This window comes from Melospiza melodia, chromosome 5 (assembly GCF_035770615.1).
Source record: "Melospiza melodia melodia isolate bMelMel2 chromosome 5, bMelMel2.pri, whole genome shotgun sequence".
Taxonomy (NCBI): Eukaryota; Metazoa; Chordata; class Aves; order Passeriformes; family Passerellidae; genus Melospiza; species Melospiza melodia.
Window position 1 is genome coordinate 27,493,732 of NC_086198.1, and position 27,181 is coordinate 27,520,912.

Here is a 27,181-nt window from a genome sequence, read left to right on the forward strand (position 1 = left end):
CCCAGCACAAGCTTGGGCCAGGCCAGCTGGGCAGTGAGCCTGAGAGCTGTGGGTAGGCACCTCAGCAAGGAGGAAAGTTTGACAGAGGGTGTCTGATGCCTGCACGCCACCAAGAAATGACAACCCTCAGATGTCACCTCACCTTTCGCCCCACCCTGCAAGAACTGTGGGACTGCTTGGTCTGACCACTGCCACCCACAAGGAGGGGACTCAGGGTTATCCCTGAGTTAGGGCTGGCCCACCTGGGTGGGAGGGACAGGGGGAGGGGAGGCTGCTGTTACTCACTCTGTGGGTACGCTGGCCGCGTTCCTGCTTGCGAGTACATGCTGTAGTTGGAAGATGCGGCTTGCTGGGGTGGCATGCTGGGGCCAGCAGCACCTGGCATAATAAACCCAGGAGGAGGTGGGTTGTCCCCCTGTCAAAAAAAAATTACAGGAAAAATGGGAGAGACAGGATTTCATTAATGGTAATGCAGTGCTGAAGCAGAACTGCAGCAAAAGGATGAGTTCACATTTCAAGGCCTGAAACCATATTCCCTGGAAGAAGGGAATCAACAGCACAGGGGCAAATGCCTCCAACCACCCCAGTGCCTCAGGGTGCCCAGCACAGCACTGAAAGCACAGCTGGATGTGCAGTGACTTCAGCAGCAAGCAGAGCAGCACACCCCTGCCTGCACAAGGAAGAGCTCCCTGCCATCCTTCAACCAAACTTAAATGGTAACTCTGCAGCTTCTGATCTCCATGGAAAAGGGGGAAAGGAAAAATCATACTTCAGATATTCCACTGTGGGGCAAGGGCTGGGGAGACTCAGGTCACACTGAGCTCCCACTCAAGACTTTCCAGTGCCAATCCTCTGGGCATTGGTGAAAGAAAAGTAAGGGGATGCAGAGGAGTAAAACCAGAGCACACAAGGGAGCTGCTCCGTCCATCTATCTGCACAGATTACACCAGGGGACACACTGGGGTGGAGCAGAGGCTCAGGGAGGAATAATGAAGGTTATACCTGTGTGTCAGAGGGACAGCCTGCAGGAGGATGGCTGGGAAGGGCAGTAGGAGTTTTGTTACTCCAGGTAGTGACAGTAGGGGCAATTCTAACCTGAATCGAACAAAGAAATACCAATCATGGAAAACAAAACAATAAAAAAAGTCTAAAGGGTTTCACAAATCAAGATGCAAAGAAGTGAGTGCAAGAAGGTTTGCATGCTGGCACTTGTAACAGCCATAAAATCTCAGAGGAAGAAGGGAATTGCATTCAAGGCAGACAAAAATCACTGGAGCCAAAGTGAATTGCAGAGTGAGGATGAAGCACAGTGTTGCAGCTGCAGTAGGCTGTGGAGCAAGTGCAGTGTTATGTGTGCCAGTCAGCCAGGTCTCCATCTCTCATCACATTTTCCTACAGCAGAAGCCCCCCCCACACTGGTCCATGACAGTGAGCATCACTAACCACAGCTGCAAGCCCCAGGTTCCATGTTAAATTCAAACATATGCCTCACACAGAAGGAATCTGTTCAAACTGAGCTTCAGATGAATTTAAAAAGGTTAAAATATAGTTTTGAAAGGTTAAAAACTGATATTCAGCTCTTGCACATGCACAAATACACATCTTTATGGTAATTGCTTCCCAGCCAGTCTCCCATAGCTTCTTTCCTCCATCTTCCTTCTCTGCCACTCCAAACAGCTTCAAGTCCATACAACCACTCCTACCTTTCTGATGGGACAGAAATCAACAACTTCCTGGGCCTGGCACATTCCTGAGCAAGGAGTGGGCAACACAAGCCCATGGCTGGGCTTCAAGGATATAAGCAGAGGGAAAGCTGTGTCCCTGCAGCCCTGGCTGGCTCCAGGCTGTGTGTCTCTAACCCCACGCAGTGCTAAGCTGATGGTGCAGCCACTGCTAATGCCTGTATCACTCATCACAAGAGAATCTCAAAGACTTTTCACCCCCTTTCACGCCTGGTTTATTCAGATGAAAAAGAGGGTTCAACAAAACTGTGCTGAAAGGAATCCAAGTGTTAAGAGCATGTTCCTATTTGGGACAGCAGTTAAACAAAGGCTGCCTCAAGCCTCAACAAGTCCTGCATACACACCTTCTTTAAAGGAAGGCAAACAAAGCAAGTATCCCAACATTCAAACATGTCATTTCTCTCCATTCTGGTTCATCAGCTGGGAACCTTTCTGACTGACCTGTCCCTTCAAGCCCTTCCTGCTGAGGATGAGCTCCCTGAAAAGCCAGCAACACAGGGGGTTGTAACTCCCAGTGAGCTCATGGGGTTCTGATACACCCAGCCTTTAATTAACAAGCAGGGCTTGCTGAATAATTGCTTGACGCATTTCAGAAACAGTGGCAGAAAGAGGGAACTCTGGTTTAAAAAAGCATTGCTCATATCTCAGCATCTAGAGGAGAGCTGCTATTCTCCAGAGCCAAGTAGGACACACAGAGCTTCACCTCTCAAGGCAACTCATTGGTTACAAGGAAGGCCAAAGACAGACAGCAGAGTAGGCTTGATTATTAATGATGATGCATTTAATACCATATGCAGTGGGGTTAGCAAGGTAAATCCTGGATGAAGGCTTTGTCCCTTCTGAAATGTACCTTCCTAACACCCTGGAGAGAAGGCAGAGGCACACACTACTGCTGACACTGAGAATGCCCAACTCCCCCCCAGCTTTTCATCCCTTCTTTCTTCCTGCCCTGGTTTTTCTGGCAGGCAGTGCTTGGGGGCAGCAGAGAGAAGAGAGATACCTCTGCTTGTGCCAATCTCTGCCCAAGACACTACCCTAACACAGCTCTGCTCCCAGAAAAGCCCAGCCCAGAGCACCTTTAGAAGGGGCCAGATGAGCTGCAGAGCTGTGCTGGGGGATTAGAGACCTGGCAGTGCTCTCTAAGCACACACAGCCAGGGCTGCCCAACACACCACACTGCCCTGGTGGCCAGAATGTTCTGCTGCAGTGCCATCCTCAGGTTAGAGGTAAAACCAGAGAATTTCCCTCCCCCATTTCTCCTCTTCCTCCCTGCATAGCTCCCTTATTAGTCTCATACTCACCTGGTCTTTCTTGTAGCACAGCTCACTCTCAGCCTCCCCACCAGCCCCTGCCCTCTTACACCTGGCTGGGAAGGTGTTTTCACAGCAGGCTGCACGCAGAGCCGCACTAAAGTGCCCTCAGTTTGCTATAACTACTGCTCAGCAACTTCTGCAGCCAAAATCAGAGCCAGGGCTGGAATAATCTGCCCCAGAGAGCAGCATGAGCAAGCCCCAAGGCCTGCAGGGATGGGACAACATCAGGGACTGTGAGAGGAAGCACACAGAACTCCTGCAGTGCTGTTCTCCCACACAGCTGCTCTTGGCACATTTTCAAACAAAGGGGGAAACACCTAATCTTCAGAAGAAGGTGGTGCTTAAAGGATGTTTCCAGATGAGGAGCAAAGGTGGCATCTGTACTGACTGAAAGGAAGCACCAGTGACCTTCACCACAAGGCTCTCAATGGAGGTTTGTCACACAGCCTCAGATCAAGAGAAAGGAAAAAACGATTACATCCATCACTGTGCAGAGCTCAAGCACCACGTCCCTCCCTCGTGGCAAAGGCCCTTTACCTGCTGGTAGTACTGTTGGGCCGCAGCCTGGGGTGCCTGTATGCGTCCAGGCGCGGGGCCAGCTCTCCCTCTGGCCACAGGCTCTCTCTCATGGGGCGCCTTGGGCTCCTGTCCCGCCGGGAGCTGCCCCTGCGCGCGGCACAGCCGCTCCCGCAGCTGCACGATGTTGGGCTGCAACAGAGAAGGGCAGGGCAGGGAGCTGAGGGGCGCTGCCTGCCACACGGGGCAGCGCTCCAAGAGCCTGAGCTCCCTCTGAGCCTGCTTTATTGCACTGGAATAAGCCTTTTCTGCACGAGACACGAGGCCATTGGAACTGCCTTACACCTGCCTGCCTCATTCCCAAACTGTCCACAAATAGCAGCTGATGGAAGATGGGAAGTCAGAAGAGAACAACCCAATGTTTTTTTATGGATTTCATGTGCCATGTCTGGCTTGCAGGAGGGACACCCTTTGGCAGTCACTGGCTCCCCAAGAGGGAGCAGAGGTCTGTGCAGGCCTGCCAGCTCAGCAAGGCCAGTGCAGGGTGAGGGAACAGCCTGACTGTCACATCCCAAGGTGCATGTCAAGCAGCTGAACCATGTCACCGTCATATTTTCTGGAAAAATCTCTTGGCCAGAATTTCTCTCCTGGGAGGCCTCAGAGAAAAGGAAAATAATTCTTATCTCATTTGCTTCTCCTGTGTTTTGCTGCTTTGGAATGTGGTTTGGAGATTGTTTATCAGCAGGTGGCTTGTTTGATTGGTTTCAAAATTAGAACTCCCTTGAGTTAGATCTAAGATCTAGCACAAAACAAAGTGAAAGGGGTTGAATATAAAATTAAATGTGGGCTTTTCTCACTTACAGAAGCTTCAAGTAATTCAAGTGAATTGTTTTAACTTAGTGACCAATCATGGTCAGGCTGTGTCAGGACTCTGGAAGGAGTCAGGAGACTTGATTATTATCTTTAAGCCTTCTGGTTCTATCCTTTCTCTATTCTTTAGCATAGTTTAGTACAGCATAATATTAAAAAAAAAAAAAAAAACCAAAAAAAATTAAGATAAATTTAAAAAATAAAATAAAACCAAAATAATTTAAAAATTAAAATAAAAATAAAAGAATAAAACTTAAAAATGTTTTAAAATAAATTACATCTGAAAATAAATAAAATAAAATAATTAAAATTTTTTAAATTTAAAAATAAAATAAGAATAAAATAAAAAAATATGTAAATAAAGTAAAAAAGTTTAAAAAATGTAAAAAAAATTACAAAAACCCCACAACACACACAACACAACATACACCACACCATAATATAATATCATAAAACAATAAATTAGCCTTCTAAGAACAAGGAGTCAGATCCACTCATTCCTCCTCTGTCTGGAGAACTCAGGAAATACCCCAGAGCCACACCACGCAGAGATCTCTGAAGAAGCACCCCTGCTCACAGACAGAGAGGGAGCAGAGAGGCCCATACCTGGCTGGTGTTGGCAGGGAGGAAGGAGAGTGCTGCAGCCAGGCTGCCCTGAGCAGCCAGCAGGTTGGCATACTGGCTCATCTTCTCGGCCAAAAGGGCGCCCATGGCGTTGGGGTCCACGGCCTGCGTCAGCTGCACGGCTTTGCGCAGGATCACCACCTTCTCTATCAAATCCTGAAACATCAGCCGGGGAAAACACACCCACAAGTGAGAACAACAAAGTGAAGCAGGCCCTGGCTTAAGTCTGTCCCAGGCAGGACCCCTGTCACCCAGTGAGGAGCCCAAGCCAGGCACAGGTTTCCCTGCTGCCCCAAAGGCATGGCTGTTCCCAGAGGATGGAACAGCAACCATCCACCAAGCAGCTCCTAACAGCACAGCCACAACAGTTCCAGAGAACTGCTTTTATCAAACAGGATTTCAGGGCTCTATCAGCACTGAGCATCTCCACCAAGTGGATGCTTTCATAATATTATCTGAGCAAACAGACAACATCACACTTGTCACCACTACTGCACTGCATGTTAATTTACAGGGCTTCAGTAAGTCAATTCTTATCCATCTTCAAAGGATCTAAAAACTCCCTTGGAAGAGTTGTCCATACTTTTCTGGCTGTTACAGCAAAATGGTTTTCCTGATATTCATCAGAAATACTCTATAACCTGCCTTCCTTGCACATCCCCCAATACCAGAGCTGGTCTTGGCTGGGTTTCCTTGTAGTCTTTAATTATAGGAACATTTTCTGTTCTGTTTCCTTATGTTTTTCTTACTGTATTTATACTAAAGGATACTACAAATATTCATTTCCCAAAATTAAAGCCCTTTTTAAAATCTTACACTCTCATTAAATCTCTTGTACCACACAAAAGATTTCAACCATACATTAATAATAAAAATTGTTTTCTAACCATTTGTTTTTCCCTACAGATCAGCACTTGAAAAAAGGCAAATGAAAAAAAACCCCAGAACAACAGCTTCTATTGCCACTATCATAGTAAACAAGACACCTAATTAGGACTTGAACAACATTTTCCAATTTTACAGCCTGAGAGACCAAAGCCATGCAATCAAAATGCAAATTCAAACTGAAGGTAACTCTGTAAATAAAGCCCTCAAAATCAAATTATTTTGATAATTCAGAGAGTTAATGACATGAAGCAAAACTCAGATACACATCAGTTCCTTCAATTAACTAAAGAGTCTCACAGTATCATCAAGTAAATACTTTCTAAAACTGGTTCTTCAAAGGCCTTAACCAGATGGAAGAAACTAGCATTGTATTACAAAATAAATTATTCCATTACTGCTTCATTCCATCCATCAACCCTATTCCCTCAAGATATCTGCTATAAGCAATGTATTTCACTGCTGGAAACCAAGCTTTGTACGTGCAAATCCCTAGGGAAAACTCTCATGAGACCCTTCCTACAACTCCAGATTCAAACCTAATTCTATTGATTTCTTCTCCTGAACTTCCAAAAGTACAAATATTTCCTAACCACAAAAGATGCAAGCACTGGAAGGCCCTTCTTTACCAAAACACTAAGTACTACAATTATTTTACACAAGAAGTGTATTAGTACCACTGCCCAAAGAACAAGGCAAGCACAAGGGCCACTGTATTTCCCAGCATATTTTCCAGTATCATATTTGTGTCTTATTTTTCCAGAAAGGAAAGGCTTGCATCCTGATGTACCTCAGATAGCAAAGCTCTACACTAGATAATTTAAGAGCCAAATCATTGCAGTTCGTTGTTTCCAACACCGTTCTTAAATGAATTACCAACCTGAAGAGACAAGGGGCTGTTTCCATCCTGAACTTTGGTCCAACAAGCAACAAGTTTATCCACGTTGCCAGCACAGATGTAACACAGGCAAGCTTGTGTCTGCAGAATGCTGTCCCCCTCATTCTCCAGCCTGCTACCCAGGAGATCTAGATAAAATAAGAACAAAGATGCTGGTAAATCACTCTGGGTATCCCTCCCCACCACTGCTGAAGCTGGGGAGCTGTGAGCAAAGCCATGATGCTGCTCTGGAATTATCCAGCCTGTGAAGGGTCCTTACCACAGAGGGCTGTAAACTCGTCTGGCCTGGCATAAGTGAGCACAGCAGCCAAGGCCTCTCTCCAATTCTGCAGGTCACAAGACTGCACAATCTCTTTCCAGTTCTTTGTTACAACTGCAGTGATGAGCTAGAGCAGGAGAGAGACCACAGTCAGGATCTTGTTAAGACTTCCTCTGTTTAATGCACAGGATAATTTGGATCTGCTCCAGTGTACTCATCCCCACTATATCCAGGGTCATGACAGGTACTGCATTGCAGTTCAACAGCTGCACAAGAGCACTTCTTACTTAAAAAGGAAAATATCACAACACAACTCAGAACATGCAGAGGTCGATTATTCTTGCTACAAAATGAACAAGAAAAGAATACACAAATCTCCACAAGCTGCTGCAAATGGTTTTCAGCACTATTTCTGCAGACAAAGATAACCTACAAAGTATTTAGCTATAAAGTCTTCTTCACAATGCCTAGGGAGATGCATGAATTTTGTTTGTTAAAATGTTTCATTCAGCTTTAAGCTCTTGGTCTCAAGCTGACCAGTGAGGGGCAGTTGAAAAGGCTGCATAAAGAGCTGGCAGCAATAAACCTGAGCTGGCTGTAGTAACCCTATACAGGCCACGTCTGCACAGCCCTCAGAATGGAATTCCAGCTTCATCCTTCTAAAACTCTGCCTCCAGTTATTTTGCTTTGGACAAAAGACAGACTTGGCAGCTGTGCTGCTCTAGAGTGAACAAAGTCCTTCTCAAGCCAAGACTTCAAGCTCAGAAACAGCTGAACAAGCAGTATGTGTGCAGTTTGGGACCAGAAGAGAAAAAACCACACCTGAACAACAAATGCAACATCCTGACTACAAGGTCAATGTTTGCCTGTCAGCATAGGCACAGATAACTGGTCAGCTCTTCATAAAAACACCTTTTCCCAAAGGATGAACTACAGTGGAGAAATTCCTCTAAAAGCTGCCACCCTTGCTAAACCAACTGTTCTTTTAAAGCCACTTCTCCTGTTTCAACCTCCTGTCATTTCTGTCTCATATTGGAAACAGAAAAGAAAGATTTGCACAAGCAGCATCAGCAACCCCTAGCACTGCAAAAAAGCTGAAAATAACAATAACCAGCTGGCTATAACACGCTGTCTCCTAGACAAAGGGTGATTAATCTATCCTGGGCACACTTTGCTCTCTCTTCTGTGCATGCAGTAAAACAAAGAATCAGCAAAATCCGTGAAGGCTGATCACAGGCAGAAATCAACAATGCTGCTGGCCCTGAGCATGGGCCACGTGTGAAAAAAGTGACAGAACAGCAGACTGAAATGTACCCTTCTTAAAGCATTTGTCTTTACTGTTGACAATCTATTAGTGTATATGCAACTCAGAGACACTGGAGATGGGATAAAGAATATTCTTGTGTACTGATAAAGAATACTCTTGTGTACTGTTGTCCCCTTATAAATTAAAAAAGAGTAACAAAAATCCTTCTGCTCCGACATCTTACCGACTTGAACACTTACTAACATCTGCCAGAAATAAAACTATAAAATAGCAAGAAAACTTTAAGGTGAAAAAGGGAGTTGCCAAAGGCATATGAGGATGCTATTTCTGACCTGAAACACATACCCTGGTAATTTTGCTGCGCATCTTGGCGAAGTACTTCTCCTGAGTGCGGGAGAGCAGCTCCTGCCCGCCGGCGATGGCCAGGATGATGGCGTCGGCCATGCGGTTGTCGTGCAGGCACAGATCCACTGCACTTTCAAAGTTCCCTGTCAGCAGAGCCTGTGTGATCAGCCCATCCACATCTGCAACGACACAGGGGGGCACTTCCAAATGCTGCCACAAAAGTCACAGAGGGATGCAGCAGCAGGTAACACTGTCTGACTGTACAACGCCGGCACAGCCCACTCCCAGCCATGTACTCACAGGGGCACAGCCATGCCACAGGGGCACTGCCAAGCATTACTTACCTTGTGACACAGCCAGTTCCTAGAGGTCTAAATGGCCCCTAAAACAACTACCTGAATAGTGCCATAAAAAGCCAAACCTAGACAAGGGTCAGTGGTTTCTGTGTTACTCAAGATCCCCTGGGAGGCTCTGTAGAAATAGCACTTCATGCCTGACCAAGCGTATCTTCTTTTGTCACTCAGAGCAGCTGCATGTCAGCAAAGGGGTACACAAGTGCTGTATAACTTCCTTCCTTCAAAAAACTGTATTTTCAAGTGCCTTGAGACTGTGTGAGAATGCAGTTAAGAGGCAAGCAATTACAATCCTTCACAATCTGTACAGAATTTGCCTTCACTGGAACTCTAGTATCAACAGCAGTACTTACAAATAACAGTACATACAATAAAATCAATATCAAGGTTTTATTGTACCTCCACTAACAGAAATGTTAAATGTTGTCTTTGCAGGTCCCAAATCTTCAGTTTCTTTTTTATGGTCCTTCAGTGTCTAAGAGAAAGGAAAAGAATTTCTGAGATTATGTAAACACTTAGAAAATTCAAACATTTTAAAACCATGTGGCTCTTGCACTGCAAGTTAAACTTAGAATTTCAGACTACCAGTCTGAAATTCTACATATATATATAGATTATATATAGAATATATAGAATACCAGAGACCATTAACTTAAAAGGGAAGGTTATCCCTGTGTGCCAGTTTGGGCAGAGGTAAAGCTACTTTTCTTCGGAGTAGACAGTGTGGGGCTGTGTGATTTGTCCTGGAAACAGCGTTGATAATACAGAGATGTTGCTGCTTTTGCTGAGCAGCACTTGCACAGCACCAAGGCCTCTTCTGCTTCTCCTGCCGCACCTCTGGTGAGAAGGTGTAGAGTGCATGGGAAGTTGGGATGAGACACAACCAGGACAGCTGACCCCAAACTGACCCAAGGGATATTCCAGGCCATTTATCATCATGCTCAGCACAATATAAAGCTGGAGGAAGAAGAAAGAGGGGGATGTTTGCAGGGATGGCATTTCTCTTCCCAAGCCACTGTTAGATGTGGTGGAGCTCAGCTTTCTTAGGGATGAAAACCTGCCTGCTCATGGGAAGCAGTTAATTAATTCCTTGTTTTTCTTTGCTTTACCAATTAAAGTTCCTTTATCTCACAAGAACCAGCAGCCAGACACCTGGATCCTGGGTACCAACTTCCATCTGTAGCCATATACACACAGCCCCCTCCAAGCAAAGCTACAGCTACAATGAGAAACTCAGAATCCTTTTCTTTCCTTCTCTTTCAGCCTTAACCCCTACCAAGAACAGTCTACCATTAATGCTACCTTGGTTCCACCCTGCTCCACTTTGAATTTCAGCTCATCCTTTAAACCCTCTGCACTTGACATACACCCCAGTTTAATTAAGCAAATTACACATGAACACAAGCTCAATTTTCAATACAGAAGTCCAGTGTAGCACCCAGGACAGGAATGCTCAGTAGACAGGCTGCTGCTTCTATAAAACTCCCCTAGAAATAAGACAAAGACCACTTTGTGTGAGTACCTGGATTTTGGGATTTCAAACATTTCAATAATAAAAAAATAGCATCAAAAGAGAAGTCTCTCTTCACCATCCAATTTCACAGCACAGGCTAACAGAGTGCAGAACCTGACCCACGCACCATCTCCTGTCACAAGCCATTGCTCCAGTACATGATGGAAATTCAGGAACACCCTGCTTGTTCAGCTAAACTGAAGGACACCGCAGACCAAAGACATTCATTTGGAGGGGGAAGCAAGTCTGAAACAAGCTTTATGTTTGGCTTGTGAAAAGGACACAGCATCTGGGAAATGATTTTCTTGTCAGATAACACTAGATGAGTGTTTGGTATTGGTTGAGAGCATGTTGTGACTACCACAGGAATAATGTGCCCATCCAGTTACTTTATGTATGTGACAGCATGTCCTGATGCATCACCAGTGGCTTCAGGCCAGGCTCACAGATATTTAGGTAGGCTAAGGTCATGTTTGGCTGTGAGTTCTCTCCAGAAGAGACATTTGTAATGAGATACTGGATATCTTCATGACTGCATACAGCAAAGCCCTTACACTGTCAGACACACACACATCTGCCAGTACAGAGCCTAAAGAACTAACAAGCAATCAGACACCTAACCCAAGGAGAGCATCCTGATTTTAGTGTCTTTAACAGGCTGTTTGTTATGTGTGCACCAGCCCAACATGCATGAGCCTTAAAGCACTGCCCCCATCTCCACAGGCAGCTGCAGACCGGCACCAAGCACAGGAAGCACAGCTACCAGCCCAAATTCTAACCCAAAAGGGAGACTGAAGGAATGGGGAAGAATGCAGTTGGCCTGTTCACACAGCAATACACTATTTTCAGTGCTAGTGACACCTCACAAGGCAGAGACTGCGTCCTTAGTGCTAATTAGAGACCTGTCCTCACATGTGAAACACAGGGTTGAAAATAATCCTGTTTAAATGGTATGGGATCCCAAATGCTGGCATGGTTGAGCACAAACTGCCTGCAATAAACCTGGGAGAACATGCTGCCTAAAGCAGATGAAACAGAATCCCACATGAGTCCAGTTTTACCATTATAAATAATTTTTCGTATTTCTGTATATCCTCAGCAGCAGGAAAAGCCAAGAAAATGAAATGCTGTTAAAAGGAACAAAGTAAATACAAGGGAGGTCACCAGGGTTAGTCTAGAGGGCAACAGATACCTCTCCCAAGAACTGCTCCTCTGTAGTCTGGCCTTCATCTCCCTCGTTTGGCACAGATCCATCAGATTCTGCAGGAGCCTTCAGCAGAGAGAAGATGCCATAAACATCCACCAGCAAAAGAGGCAGGAATACTTTGCATTGCAGAGTACAGTCACCTTTCCACCAACCAACAGTAAGAACCAGACTGAAAATCACAGAAATGCACTGGCAATATGTTCTTCTTGAGCCTCTAAACAGGGGAGAGGCCCTGTTTCCCTGCTCTCTGTCATTACACAGTACCTTGTGCTGTTTTCATCTCAGCTGCCTCAAAACATGCAAAAAAAAAAAAAAGCTTTCTTCCCCATGAGGCAGCTACAGATGACTCTGAACTGTCTGTGGCACAAAAGCACAGCAGAGCCCTGCTGTGGACTCAGGCCACTGCAATTACAGTGTGGGCAGTGCCTGAGCTGTAGGTACCACTGTTGCAGGAAAACTTATGGGAACACACACTCAGCCCTGCTTTCTTTAAAGCCTGATGAAGGTGCTGCTCTTGAAATCAGGTGCCAATGAGACCCCATAGTAAAACCTGTGACTGAGAGCTCTTCATTGGAAAAGGAGGGGAACATCTGAGTGGAAAAGAAGTGGTTGGTTTTTTTAAATAACACCTCCATCCTGCTGAATGTAGGAACTTGCCATACACTGGATTATTTGTGACTTACTTTGGAACAGCTATCAAGTGGAAAGAAAAATAATTTTTACTTTATAAATTACTATGGCATTATAAAAGTAACCAGAGTTACATGTGTTTGCTTACCTCTCCCAAGGCACCATCTGCAAGACCTTCTTTATCCAGAGCAGATGTGATCTAGAAAACAAAGATTTAAGTGAGTACTCTTTTAAAGAGGCACCAAATTCTCAGGTTCCAAAACTGCCACATGTAGCTACTATGTTGCTTGCCCAACAGTTAACATGAAACTAAACACTTTAACATAAAACTAAAGCCCTTTCCTCTTCCAGCCTGGTGATGGATTTACTGCTAAGATACCTGCACCCCAAGCTCTGATGGAAACAACAGCTGTCCTACACCTTTAATTGTCAGCTCAAGGGCCTCAAACCCCACTAGAGTGTTGGAAATCACAGGAATAAAATCAGTATCAGAACAAGAAGGACAAAATCCTCAGTCTTTCTCTGGTCAGGGAAAATAAAGCAGTGACAATCCTTGTGGAACAGAGAGCCTGTCAGGAAGCTGTGGGTTCCTGACATCAGGCACTTGGCTGTGGACTAGGATTTTCCAAGGTAAAAAAAGAGTTAAAATGCCCAGCCTCTACTGCTTTGCAAAGCAAACCATAACTCCAGATTCAATTAGGGCTCTCAAAACCAGCAATTTTATGTACAGTTTCTATATTATTTCAGCATCAGGGAGCCTGGGTTTCACATTGCTCCTAAAATTATCTACTATTTTTTGTATTGTAGGCTTTATTTTACCCTTGTGGGCTGGTTTGTGTAGAGAGCTGAGCTCAAATTGCTGGAGACAGTTCTCTTTTTTAATCACTAGTTTACAATAAAAATGAGAAAGCCAGGACTTGGCTTGCATGAGAATCACAGGTTTTAAGAATATAACCCACCCTTCCCACGTTCTTCACAGCTTATTACAAGAAGCTGAAATCTGTGATCTCTGTTTTTACTTTCCTAATGGCACCAATAATAGGAAAACCAAGTTGTGATTTAGTGAGCTTTCCATCTGGGTGAGATGAGCTGTATTATGCTGCTTCTTCACACTGAAAAAAACATGGAGTCAACTTCTGTGTGGAATATTTTCAGAAAGCAGCTACATAAAACCAGGACCTTGTAGCTCCTTCAATCTGTTCCCTAAATACTGAATAATGGGATAGGTCCAGCATTCCATGCCACCCAGTTCAGCTGTGCCCATTTTCCCAGCTTCTCCCCATGCACAGGGCATATAAACCCAAAGCAAAAGCAAGCAGTGGGTTTTAATCTCATGAGGCCACTCTGCAGAACCACGACTGAATTTCAACTGGATTTTCTAATTGAGATCTGCTTTTCAAAAACAAGATTACCCTTGCTGTGCTTGCCTTTGCACAAATATTTAGAAGCTGAGGACAAACTGTTGTCAAAACCATGGGTTTTTTTCCATAATCATATCAATTTTGCCCTGAAAGGCATTTAATTTGTGAGCACAATACACTTTATTGGAGTCAATCTTTGAAAATAAAACATTAGTTTGATATAATGAAAATGAGTCAGATGTTAAAATCCACTGAAACAGAGCTGAAGAAACACTAGATAGTTCCTGGGTAGACAGCTGAAAACAACAGAGCCAAAAGGCACAGCAGGTAACTCCCGGTAACACTGAATAAAAATCTTCCAGCTGGGAAGAAAGGTCTATAATGATGTGCAAATTGCTTCCTGGTAATCCAAACTTTGCTTTTCCAAATGTAACCACATTTGACCTTCGGGCTTGTTTTTTCTCCTTTCCTTTCAAAAATGAAGGATGTCTCCCACAAACAAAAAAGACTATCCCAGATATTTCTAGTTAATGAAAATTGCTTACATGTTCTTCAACCAGAAAGCCTAAAAGCAGATCCCATTCCACCATGCTCGAGTAGAAGGATGTCACATAGCAAAGTTGCATTTATTGATCCATAGCCTGGATCAATAAATATCAAGGCCTTTTGATGAGGGAGAACTTCACATCAACAATGGACAGCCAGATGCAGACACACCTCTGAAGTCTGCTGCCTGCTCTGGCATTTCCACTGAATGTCCATATTACAAGAAGACAAAAGTATTGAGAAAACCCAACAGAGCAAACTGTTTTCTCTAAGAATTCTGAAATTAAAGTCTGAAATTCAAAAGTTATTCATCTCACATATTTCACATTTACCTTCTTCTTCAGATCATCCTTCCTGTATCCTAAGAGCTCGAGGTATCTAACACGTGAATCCTCTTCGAAGTTTACCTTTAAAGAGTTAAAGACTATATTGCAATTCACAATTTTCCATTTTCTCCCTCACTGCCACAAATGACCCAGGGAGATTTAATGACTTGAATAGACTGAATGTAATAAAGAGAAATGCAAAAACCTTCAGTGACTTGCGCAAGGCTTCCATCTGGTTACTGCACGTGAACCAAGTGTTTGTCTGCTTCACTTGGAAACCTCTAAATGCTTAGAGTGAGCAGTGAAAGCCCATCTAAAGCTATCCCAAAGCTTTAATCCTTCTCACAAACCCTATACAAATATGTGCTGATGGGGAATATCCAAAACCATGGGATACCCTCACCCACACCTTTGCTTTGCCATGACTCCCCACAAACCCCCTCCCTCCTCTGGTGGGCTCCTGCAGTGCCATGGCTCATGGGCACTATTCCCACAGCCTGCAGCTTTTGGTTCCCAGCACCTTTTCAGCCAAATGTGCAGAAGGAACCATGGCTGTCCCAGTCCCTGGGGAGCTCCTGCAGGGCTGCCAGCCTGTTACCTTTAAGAAGGCCCACACGTTCCTCTCGAAGTCAGCCAGGGCCATGTCCATTTTCTTCTGGCAGTAGCTGACAAAGCCCTGGGACTGCACAGCCTCCTGCAGCTGGTTTGAGCGGGCCAGGAACTCCTTCTCTGTGACAACCTGGCTCACGTAGACGTGGGGATGCTGCTGCTGCTGCTCCATGCCTGGCTGCTGAGGAGGCTTGGAGTTCTCAAAGGTCACCAGCTTACCTCCAAACTGCAATTGAAGCACACATACAGCATGTGAGAATACAAGAATGCAGCAGGGGAGCCTGTATCAAAATGTATTTTGGAATTCTCAAATGTCACCAGCTTGCCTCCAAACTGGAATTGAAGCACACACACAGTATATGAGAATACAAGTATACATTTTGATATATGTATCAAAATGTATTTTATATAACAAATATGTGATTATTGTCTGATAGCACTCCTGACATCTGCTCATTTATTTGTTTTCCCCCATCCCATACTTCTATGCCTGTAATATTGTTGGATAAGTTGGTTCACATTTATAAGATTTATAAGCACAGCCATTCCTGTGCCTGTTTTTTTCTCAGACAAAAGACAGACCAGAAACTGAGAGCTGGAGCTGTGCAGTACCCAACAACAGTGGAGTATCTAATGATATTGCAATGCAGTTGCCAAAGAAACCTTTACTTCACATTATTAAGTAAATGCTCAAGCATGATGTCTGCCCTGCTCTTACCAGGCTGCTCAGCAGCTGAAACTCTCCTGAGAGATAGGCAGTAAGTTGTGACAACATTTGAAGATGTCAAATCAACACAAAAAAATAATTAGGATATTTATGATATTATTTCATCCTATAGCTCAAAGTTAATTTACACAGGCAAATCCAGTAAAACCTGCATTATAAAAAAGCAAAAGCCTAGCCAGGGAAAAGACTGACACCTGGCTCCTAGGAAACCAGGACAAATAAGGGAATAAACATCATAAAATGACACATCAGTCAGTGGCTAGGCAACATCACTTCTCTTTGACAGGAAAAAATTGCATTTAATTTGCACATCAGATCATGAATAAACAGATATATGATGCTGAAAATTGAGTAGTATTGCAGCAGAGAAATCCAATTCAAATGGACAGGCTAAAATCTCCAGAAGTTCCCAAATAAATGGCCTGTGGGTTTAGAAAATAAGCCAGAAGTGGAGCCAAGGAGCAAAAAAGCTGAGCTTGCCATCCCCTCAGGTGGCTCCTCCGCAAATGAACCATCCATGGAGGAACGTACCCTTGTGCTGCTACAGCAACTCCTGTTACTTGGATCAAAGCTACCCTGAGTGCTCTCCACCATACTGACTCACATGAGTGCAGTTTGAAGCTGTAAAGTCCCAGATACTTGCCCAGTTTGGTCTCATTCTCTCCCAATGTATATTTACTTACTCTAAAGCAAGCAGTGCACAGAAACAAAAGCAAAGCCCTAATGCCAAGATACAAACAAATGTCTCTCAGCAAGGTTTCCTTTCCCAGGCATTTTGGTCAGGCTTTTGCTGTTGCCAGTGCCCTGTCTGGAAGGCACCCTGAGCATCTCCCATTATGATAACAAAGAGCAAGATCTCCCAGGGTGGAGCACCACACTGAACTCCCCCCTTCTAAGGAGTTTAGCAGGTGGCAGCACTACCTCCCTACCTGCCAGGCCAGCCCTGCCCATCCCTGTCTCTTACAGCATCCATCATGACTCCTGTGGCAGGGAGAAATGATGAGGAGGACTCCACTGATATCAGAAGGATATTATCAGAAATATCAGATAATTAACTACTTTATTATACCACATTATTTTATACTATATTACACTAAATCTAAACTGAATCTGCCAAGCACCCAACTGCACAGCATCTCATGACTGTCAGACAGTCCGGACACACACGCTTGGCCCTGACAGGCCAAGGAAACAAAACACCATCACCTTGGGTAAACATCTCCATACTGCATTCTACCTTGGCACAACACAGGAGCAGTGAATGAGACAACAACTGTTTTGATCATTCTTTTCTCTGCTTCTCTCAGGTTCAGAGAATGTGAATCCCACAGTCTCTCCTTACCGAGAAAGACGCTCCCATGGGCCGCCGGATCCACTTGGGTGGTTTCTTCAGAGGCATCACCACACTCTGTGGGGCAGTCTGCTGGGGGAGCTGCAGGGGAGGCAGGGGCTGCCCTGTGCCAAAGGGATCGAGGTTCCCAAAAGACGAGGAGAGCTTTGATAACACAAGGGGGAAAAGCCAAAGTGACATTACTCTAATTAATGAAACATCTATTTGTGCTATAAATGAAACATCTATTTGTGCTGAAGGGGTACTCCTGCAAGCAGGGCTGCAGGCAAACTGAAAACTTCTCATATTTTGTTCACTCCCTCCCCCTTTCTGTCCCTATTCTGAACAATTTTCACCACCTGGTCAACTTGTTTCTGCCTGAGGCCATCGGCGCTGCCGCCCATGATGGAGTAGACGCTGATGCGGCCGTCGAAGGAGGCTGCAGAGAGCACTGCAGGGTTCCTGGGGCACCACTGGATGTCAAAGCACCACTGCGTGTTCGTGGGCAGCTCGTACAGCACCTGGGGAGCAAACCAAGCCCAACAAATCAGAGCTTTCATGGAGCACCCTGCCCGACAGCAACAACCTTCCCGTGTGCCCCGAGGCCGCTCTGCTCTCCCCGCTCCCCAGCAGCCTCCCCATCACCACACACACTGACAGTGGGCAAACCCTGATGATCCCCAAACAGCTGAACTCCACACACCACTGCTTCATCTCCTCCTCCTCCCATTAAACCTTCTGTTGAATCCTCACAGGACAAATGATGCAGGTGGGGTGTGTCTGTGCTGTCCCACTGTGAGCTGCTCACATTCACATTAGCTTATTCAGAGCTGATTTAGGTATCCTCACACACTGTGTGGAGGAAGTCTGTTTTCACAGGAAAACTAAAAAGGGTAAAACCTGCACCCTGGGCAGTCCAGCCTTTTGTGCCATGGAACAGACAAGCTCCCCTTACAGCAGATATTTAACCACAAACCAGGAGAAACTCAAAGAACAAAATGCTGTCTCCCATGGATCTCATTTTTAGTTTTAAAAAATTTGTAACAGCACAGGATCCAGCTCAGATAACTCATCTAACACTGTACAGCTTTTGCACTTTTGGCCCAATGTCTGAATTTGAGAAACACTTCCAACTCCACAATTATTACCCACTGGAGGCAAGAAGCCCTCCAGCATGTCTGAAGCCTTTTTTCCTGGTCTAGGGACAAACACTGTCTGAAAAACAGATCTGCATTCTCCTTGAAAGATATTCCCAGGCAAAAAGGGTGGGGTGGGATTTGAGTGGCTCTCACTGATCTGCTACAACTATGGCAACCTAAAAATACCCTCCTGGCTGGATAAAGTTCTTAGAGAAGGAAAAAGGCAATTGCAACCATGATCCAGCCACACTGAACTCAAAATAAAAGAGTAGGAAGCATATACTTAGTTTAAGTGGAGCCATTTCCATCTCTTCTAAGGAACAGGGACATCACTACTCAGTAAGAGAGAAGCTGCAAGGACAAATGTGTAATATTGACAATACCAGGAAAGAATCCTGCACCACCACAACAAGCTCAGAAGACATGTAGCAAATAGGATAGGGGGCAACATCCCACAGAAGCATAATTCCTAGGAATGCAAGCACAGGAACACGTGCTTTACATGTGCCACCTCTAAAAATCCCAAATATATCTGTTCAAAGGGGTATGGATACAATACCTCTCCTGTGTTAGGGTTGGAGCAGAGAATTTTAGCATCCTTCCCACAGCTAAGTAGCAGCTCTGGATCTGCCATACTCCAAGCAATGGCCAATATACCCCTGCATGAAAAGCCACAACAAAGAAAAAGCTTAATGTAAATGTAAAATGGTGATAAACAAAGCATATTTAGAAGTTCAGCAGCCCACATCAAAATGCCCTCTTTACCCCTTCCTCTCACAAGAGGTGTAATTTTTCAATGTTAGCAGCCCGTGTTTTGTTGAAATAGAGGTTTTCCATTTTCTGAATGAAAAGGTATAAAGATGTACCCATTGTATCTGAAAATTAAATGCAGCAGTCACATGGGCGAAGCTGGGCTTCAGTAACAACATGGTTTGTTTGCCTGCAGTGTCACTAACACCCAGTGTGCCAACCCACAGGTTAGGTCAGTGACTACAAAGCTTTGCAGCTTTTTATTAGCAAGACATTCAAGCCAGCAGAACCTACTGGCAGCAGTTTTGGTAGAAGCCACAACACTGTTCTCCCTTCTTAAATCAAGCACTGGATTTGAGCAACAAGCAAAGTTGCAACAACAACGGAGGAGGGACAAGAATTTAACAAAATCATCCACTATAACCAAAGTGAAGGCATTTAGGAGACTGAGGGGCACAGAAACTGTGAAAACCCACACAAGGATGTGCCTGGGTGCACCTTTATTATGTTATTCAGCCAAAATCAACTACTACTAATTCTTTTTTCCTTAGCTGATTCTTCTTAAAATATTTACAAACAAACAAGTAGCTTCACTGTTTCAGCAGCTTGGTGGACTTATTTATTTAACTTTGGGGCTGGTTTCCTTCAGAGTACCAAGCTCCAAAACCACAAGTCTTTCATGGCACAGGGCTGGCTGGTCAGCAAGCCAGCATACAGCAGTGGCTGCTGCTGAAACTGCCAGCACCAAGGGAGCCTTCCTCCCCAGGGAACAGCAGGAGGTGGGATGTACAAACCAGGGCAGGCACCAACAGTGCAAACAGCATGGAGCTCACCACGGTATGTAAGACTCATACCTTGTGTGACTTTCCAGAACACGAAGTGGGGAGGAGGCAAATCTCAGGTCCCACATCTGAATAACAGGCAGCCTGTCATCCTCTGAGGCCAAAACCATCTGGGTGGCAACTTCAGGGTGCCATGCCAAGCCTGAGCAGTGCATCTGAGGGGAAACATTGGGCCAAAGCATCACACAGCTGAGCAGTACTAAAGGAAAAAGAAAACTAGCCCAAATATGTCTGTGTGTATGGTAAAACACCACTGCAAGGGAATTTGCAGCTGTCTTTCCAGGCATTATTTCTGACTGCATTCAGACTGGGAAATTCTCCTTATTCCTGTGAATGAGGAGATTTGCACTTCAGTTTCCCAGGGTCCTTTCAGAGAGATTACACTGTGCTGACTTTTCCACAGTCCTAGGTTTTAATGTGAGAAAAGACTAAAGCTCACCATATAAACCTTTTCCTCTATTATTTTTATTGCTATTTTAATAAAAGCCACCATTAGGCAGAGGTTACTGGCATGAGAACATTGTATCACAGGACTACCATCACATGATGAAGACAGCCTACTGTGCTGCTGTTATGTCAGGCAACAAACACAGAAAACACTGAAAGTTACAGTTTATCAAAATAATAATACTGTGAGGAACGAGCTACTTCCCAACTACCCACTTCTAAGTTTCATTTTTAACTCTTGCTGTATCTTTGGAGCTTGTTATAGTGATATTCTATTTAAAACAATACAAAATTATAAAAATATGTCACTCTCCACGAGGCTTTTTGCACTTATACTGCCTAAAGGTGCGGCATGGTGGTTGTAACTACAGGAGCACCCCTGTAATCTGCTCAGTGCCACACTTCTCTGTGGCAAAAATCAATAAAATCTTTCTGTGATAGCCCCAAACAGATCAGTAAGTGCTTTTTCAAAATTCAATCAATCATCACTCTGATAGTGACTTGTCTTGCTTCAGCCTGCATCTGGCTATTTTAATTGATAATGCCAACAACCCCTCTTGCACAAATATACTCCCAAGAGCAAACTGGGCCAGGCACCAGTATCTCTGGCTATTGTATCTGCCAAGTACCCCCAGTGAAGGCAGGAATGATGCATCTGACTCCATGTTCTCAGAAGGCTAATTTACTACTTTATTATATAAAATTATATATATTATATTTAAATATTATTTTATATTTAAATTTTATTACTTTATTATCTTACTATATTATATTAAAGAATACTACACTAACTAAAGATTAAAGAAAGGATACTTACTGAATGCTAAAAGGATAATAATGAAAACTCGTGACTCTGGAAAGAGTCCTGACCCAGCTTGGCCCCAATTGGCCAAAGACTCAAAACAACTCACACCAGAGTCCAATGAAACAATCACCTGGGGGTAAGCAATCTCCAAACACATTTCAGAGAGAACAACACAGGAGAAGCAAATGAGATAAGAATTGTTTTCCTTTTCTCTGAGGCCTCTCAGCTTCCCAGGAGAGAAGTCCTGGGTGAAGGGATTTTTTCAGGGAATGTGAATGCCACATGTGCCACACAAAAAGGGGTGCCCTGACCCATCCCTGGAGCTCTGTGCAAGCACCAGCAGCTGCAGGAGAGAACCGGGGAGACAGAGCACTAGAGAGAGCACTCACCCTGTTGTTGTGGTCGCTGACTTTGATGATGGGCTCGTTCTTCCGCAGGTCCCAGACGGTGGCCCTGCCGCTGGGGCTGGCGGACGCCAGGATGTGCTGCACTTGCCTGTTCCATGCAATGCAGCTGATGTCCTCCAGAGGCTGCGGCACACACACAACAGCCTGTCACAACCCCGCGGGCCCAAACCCCGCTCTTTTCAGCACTTGCTAAGTGGGAAATCTGCAAGGAGAGTGCCCCGTGTGTTCTGGCTTCCTTTCTACACGTGCTGTAGTGTACAACACCTGAGAACGCTGATGTTTAGAATTTCTGTTATTTTCTGCTTCACAGTACTACACATCAGTTATTAAAACAAGACTAAGCAAAACTGTCTTCAAGAACAGAAAACTACTCTATGAAAGTCTATCCAGACATATGAACTGCTCTTTTGTCTTGCACTATTAAGTTTCTATTTAGCAAAAAAAAAAAAAAAAAAAAAAAGGTTTGCTTGGAGAAATTACATTTTTTTTTTATTCCCCTCCAGTTCTTATTTTTAGACCAAAAATTAAAAGCAGTATTAACCCAGCTCTTGTTGCCCTATTATTTCTGGTAGTCATTATGCATATGGATTAAAAGATATCCCAGCCTAAAAAAATCACTATTAGACATAAAAAGTCTTTTACAGGGATCTCTACGGTGAACATCCCCTCAAATGCCTACATGTTAATAAATTACTTAAACTAAACCAAGTAACCAAACCTCACAGAGCTTAAACTAAAAATCTTTAAATTGAAGATTACTTCTCATCCCATTTGCACTTTTTTGTCTCCAAATTATCATGCAGCAATAAACCCATTTTCCAGCAACCACGAACTTCTGTGGAATTTTGTAACAGCAACAGAAGTGTACTTGCATTGAAACAACTTCCTCCCATTCTTCCATTTCCTTCACAAGGCAAAAGGCACAAAAGACTATTGTTTTTCCCCACAGATGATCTTTAAGAGACACAGGCTAAACACTGGACCTTGAACATAGCAATCAAACTACTCCCTGAAACCCACCAAGGTAACTGCAAAACTTACTGCCTCAACATCTGACTTCTCAGTAGCTGCTTTTTGTCTTTCTCCTACTTTTCTCTGTGTACCTTCACCATCTTCAGATTTGTGCATGCAGTAAAACAGGTAGAGGAGGACTAAAAGCCAAGTAATGCTTATGGTATTTGAAAAGGAGTGTAGCCTAAAAGACTCTGCTTGCTGCTTGATAAAATGCAACATTTCCCAAAGATTAAGGGGACACCACAGTTTTCCCTGGCCAAATACAATTTCTTAACAAAAAACTGCCACATGAAGACATGGCTGGCTTGTGCAGCAAGCCAAAACTGCAGGTCTGTTGTGGATAAAGGAGACAGCACATCCAGGGTTGCTGCAGGGGAAGCTGAGCACACCACTCACTGCATGGATTTGTGCACACTTGCACTTACAGGCACAGCCAGGACACTGCTCCCCAGGGGCTACAAAAGCAGCAGCATCCAGTCACCCCTGTATGCAGCTACTATCCAAGATTGACTTCAAGAGGCTTCCCCTCCTCCATGCTCCTGAGACTGCTTTAAAACTGCAAATCTCAATCAGCTGCCACCCAACTGCCATGCATCTTTCTCTCCATGAGTCTGCTCTGGAGAATTTAATAAACACAAATCTGGTACCTGTGTCTTCACTCCTGGTGTCATTGGTGTAGCAAAGTTGTTCAAGTCCCAGATATAGATTTCAGACTCATTAGCACCAGAGGCCACCAGATTAGTCTGTAGGAAATATTAATAGACATTAAGAGTATTTCAGCATCAGAATTCCCAGTCTTAGCTGCTGGAAGGCATCAGACCTGCAGGACACTGCAGATTTATCTGCTCAGGATATAGGAAAAGATGCAGGGAAAAGAGTGACAGGGCAGAGGAGAAAGCAGTGCTGCAGTTATGGCCACCACAGAGCTTTGCTCTGCACAGTGTGGCATTCCTGCCCTGCCCAGTGAGTGCAGCCATCCAAAGCACTCCTGCACCTGCAAAAGTCCAGGCAGGGCAACATGAGCCAAGGTCACCAAGTGCCCTTTGGTCACATTTTGTGGCTGATAACAGGCAAGCCCTGAGCTCACAACAGGCAGAAAGGGACAGGAAGCAATTCAGAGAGGACACAATGAACACAGTGCAGCCTTGCTGGAGGCAAGTGTGCAGAGACAGAAGTGTTATTTAGGAAACAAATCCAAATGAATTCTCAGACAGCTGGTGGCAGCAGGGAAAAACCAACACACTGCATTTAGAAGGAAGTAAATGCTCATTGGTGGTGTGGGAAGGATTGTTGGTTTTGAGAGCCCTTCTGCTCAAGAGGCCACATGGCTGTGTGTCCTTGCTGTCTCCTCTTAGGAAGGGGGCCTTGAAGGTGGATCCTACCCAATCCCCACAGGAGAGACCTGAAAACTGATCTCACCAGAAACATGCACGAGAGCACATAATTCCTTCCTGTGTGACTGGCACAACGCACAGAAGAGACTGACTACAAACACCCTAAAGAACACCTCTGCTTCACAAATAAGCAGAGCTAAACAGATCAACTAAGTTGACAAGGTAAACTGCTGAGGGGAAAGAACAAATGAAAGAACTTTCCTTCCCCATATGAAATGCCAGTAATGGGACAGGTTTTTCCTACTAAATACAAAGAGGCATTCAAACACCAAATATAGTTCATGCTTTTCAGGGGAGGGGAAGCAGCAGAAACATCTGAGGTTATGAGTTAAGATAGGCCACTCCTTTATTGCTGGTATGTTAAGAGAAACAGCCCAAAAACCAACCTGGAACATGTTGACATCGAGCGCTCTCACCGGTCCCGTGTGCTTGTCCTTCTGGGCTATTATCACCTCAGCCTCCCCATCCAGGATTTTGGCCGAGTCATACAAGATGACATTGCCATTTTCACCCCCAGCAATCAGCACTCCAGACACTCTGTCCCCTGAGGTCATGCTGTGAGGGCCCCAGATCAGCTTGTGGTACCTGCAAGACACAGAGGGCCCACAGTCTGAGCACCATCCACCACCAGCTCCGTGTAGGTTCATACATCCCATTTTTGCTCACCTCAGCTGAAGTCAGAGAAAAGCACTGCTTCTTTTCTCCCTAAGGATGAATCTCAGCACAACCCTTTCCATCAGGAGGGCATGCCCCCATTCTGCTCATTAACAAGAGGCACAACCAATGACCCACAAACTGGTAACATCTCCAATGTCCTGGCTGCAAAATCAGGTAAGTGCTCCTGACAACAGCAGGCATCAAAGTAAGGGCTGCCAGCCAATCCAGCCACAGCCTGAGAAAAATCTCTGCTATCTGTGAGCAGCTTCATACAGGAGAAGAAACAGGTGAAACTAGAAAAATCCCATATGCTTTTCCATATCTGTGCTTTTGCATGTGCAAGTGTTTTGTCTGCCATGCCAGGGACTCAGCAAGTTTAGCCAACATCACAGACACATCTCTTGGACCACAGCCTATTCTCAGGCTAACTCAAGAGGAATCAAACATACTTCCAGCAATTACAGATTGTGTCCATCTGTAAATACCCAAACTCCCTTCAACTCAATTAACTTCCTGCCTAAGCAAAACAACATTCCTGCTGTTTAGCCATGCAAAGAATGAGTATGTTCTACATAAAATGACACAGCCACTTATCAGCTCAAATGCAAGCAGAAAGCAAACTCACATTGACTGGAAGGTGGCAAGGAGATACCTCAGCCTTCACTGTAATATTGCTCATCTATTTGTTACCTCCAGGCAATCTTCAAGTAACTTCTTCAAATCACAGCAACTTTAGCATGGTAAGATAGAGATTGCAGAAAGGTACCCAAAGAGTATATGCTGGGTGAGAAATACCATAACAGCCAAGTGTTCAGGCTCCCAGTGCTGAGATTACAGCAGGGCTTCACCAAAGAATGATGCTACAAATGGAAACTGGTCTGTGATATCACACAGACCCATTCCTGGCTATGATTTTTATGCTTCTGCACCTAACTATGCAAGAAATGAAGTAACTGAGAGGATTGTCCAGGCATCATTAGCAAGACTGAACAGGACTTAAAACAGCCCAAAATGAAGGCAGGAAACAATAAGGAACAAAACCCCAAAATTAACAGCGCAATTACTTCCCTTTTGCCCTTTACTCTTTCCAAGATAAAGCATGGTTGTACAAAAGCAGTGCAAAACTTTGCTTGGAGGGCAATTAAGGATTTATCTTTTGTGGGTCTAATCACCTGGACATGATTTGCTGAAAACCAAAATATGGCCTGACGTATAGACTGCTATCTAATCTTTAATTAGAAACAAACAAGCAACCCTCAACCTCATTTTTAATGCATTCTCTGGGGCAAAGTCAAATTCTTGTGTTGCTGGTCAAGGGAGGTACTTTGCAAGGAGTACTGCACCCTGGCTATAATTTTTTCTAGAAATTCAGAAAGCAAATGGCAAGCCTTGAGGAATCTCAGTCATAGTTAAAGCAAGGTAGAACAATGAAACAACGATCCAGTGCCTCCTGCTCTGAGCAGGTCAGTAGGACATGTCGACATCAGCTCTGGTCACAGAGCAGGGCATTTAAAAAGGGATTGTGGCAGTTTCAGCTCTGCCAGAGAGCTGCTGAGATGGGAACTGGATGCTCTGATGCTAACAATACTTGTCTGGATAAACACATGGCAAGGCACTAACAGCTAAGTGGAGCTGTGCAGCCAGGAATTTGGCTTCCCAGCTGTAGGAACACACACAACATACCCCAAGTTAATCATGCTACAGGAGTCCCCCTGAAATGCCTAAATACAAACAGGATGGTGCAGCATGAAAAGCTGCCACCATATTTTCACAATTTCACATTTTATTCTGTTTTCTTGTGAATCCCAGAGGCTTCCTGAAATAAAGGGTCCACACATATACTCAAAAATTTTCTGTTTATGTCAAACCATAAGCTGCTTTCTTAGAGTCCAAGCTTGCTGCCCCACCGCATCAATTGCACACACTTGCCTTCATCTTTCAGTGCTGAACTTCTGCTTCTCTCCTCAACAAGTGCAGCCAAACCATGTGAAGTGACATTTCTATGCATATCACACATAACAATTCCACACACTGTACTTTTCTCTTACAACACTGCCTACCTGTGTGCGGAGGAGAATGTGGCACAGCTCTTCATATCCAGGGAAGGGTCTGCTAAGTCCAACTCAAATATTTCTAGAGAAGCACTTGTACTGAAGGTTGCATCCAGCTGCTGAGCTGAGGTACCTGTGAGGAAGCAGGCCTCGCAGTGAGAAGGGCATGATACACAGAGCAGTAACTGCAAATGCAGCACAAGAAGGGGAACAAAAACATCATCCTTTCAAAAAGGATCCTGAGATGGGATCATTCTGTTTCTCAGATGTTGTTCCACACAACTCTCCTCCCTATGGCCCTTTGTTTGGGTGTTTGTTAATGACTATGAGCAGGAAAAGCTTTGGGCAAGTACC

General features: G+C 44.5%; 1 protein-coding gene across 15 annotated transcripts in view; it reads right to left on the reverse strand.

The window, feature by feature from the left end:
* SEC31A (SEC31 homolog A, COPII coat complex component) overlaps window positions 1-27,181 on the reverse strand; it is a 40,439-nt gene that overhangs the window by 12,268 nt on the left and 990 nt on the right. For 7 of the 15 annotated variants that reach the window (XM_063156682.1, XM_063156676.1, XM_063156673.1 and 4 more), the window contains exons 3-22: window positions 26,837-26,960; window positions 24,506-24,704; window positions 23,373-23,468; window positions 21,694-21,834; window positions 20,065-20,207; window positions 19,020-19,119; window positions 17,681-17,842; window positions 17,334-17,486; window positions 15,254-15,490; window positions 14,662-14,736; window positions 12,571-12,621; window positions 11,778-11,855; window positions 9,472-9,547; window positions 8,720-8,898; window positions 7,108-7,234; window positions 6,831-6,976; window positions 5,048-5,221; window positions 3,593-3,763; window positions 1,003-1,095; window positions 286-415 (exon numbers count right to left, since the gene is read on the reverse strand). In XM_063156682.1, the coding sequence (XP_063012752.1) occupies window positions 286-415; window positions 1,003-1,095; window positions 3,593-3,763; window positions 5,048-5,221; window positions 6,831-6,976; window positions 7,108-7,234; window positions 8,720-8,898; window positions 9,472-9,547; window positions 11,778-11,855; window positions 12,571-12,621; window positions 14,662-14,736; window positions 15,254-15,490; window positions 17,334-17,486; window positions 17,681-17,842; window positions 19,020-19,119; window positions 20,065-20,207; window positions 21,694-21,834; window positions 23,373-23,468; window positions 24,506-24,704; window positions 26,837-26,960 (2,655 nt within the window). The remainder of the gene's footprint in view (window positions 1-285; window positions 416-1,002; window positions 1,096-3,592; window positions 3,764-5,047; window positions 5,222-6,830; window positions 6,977-7,107; window positions 7,235-8,719; window positions 8,899-9,471; window positions 9,548-11,777; window positions 11,856-12,570; window positions 12,622-14,661; window positions 14,737-15,253; window positions 15,491-17,333; window positions 17,487-17,680; window positions 17,843-19,019; window positions 19,120-20,064; window positions 20,208-21,693; window positions 21,835-23,372; window positions 23,469-24,505; window positions 24,705-26,836; window positions 26,961-27,181) is intronic. The other 8 variants (XM_063156683.1, XM_063156679.1, XM_063156677.1 and 5 more) reach the window with 3 other exon arrangements.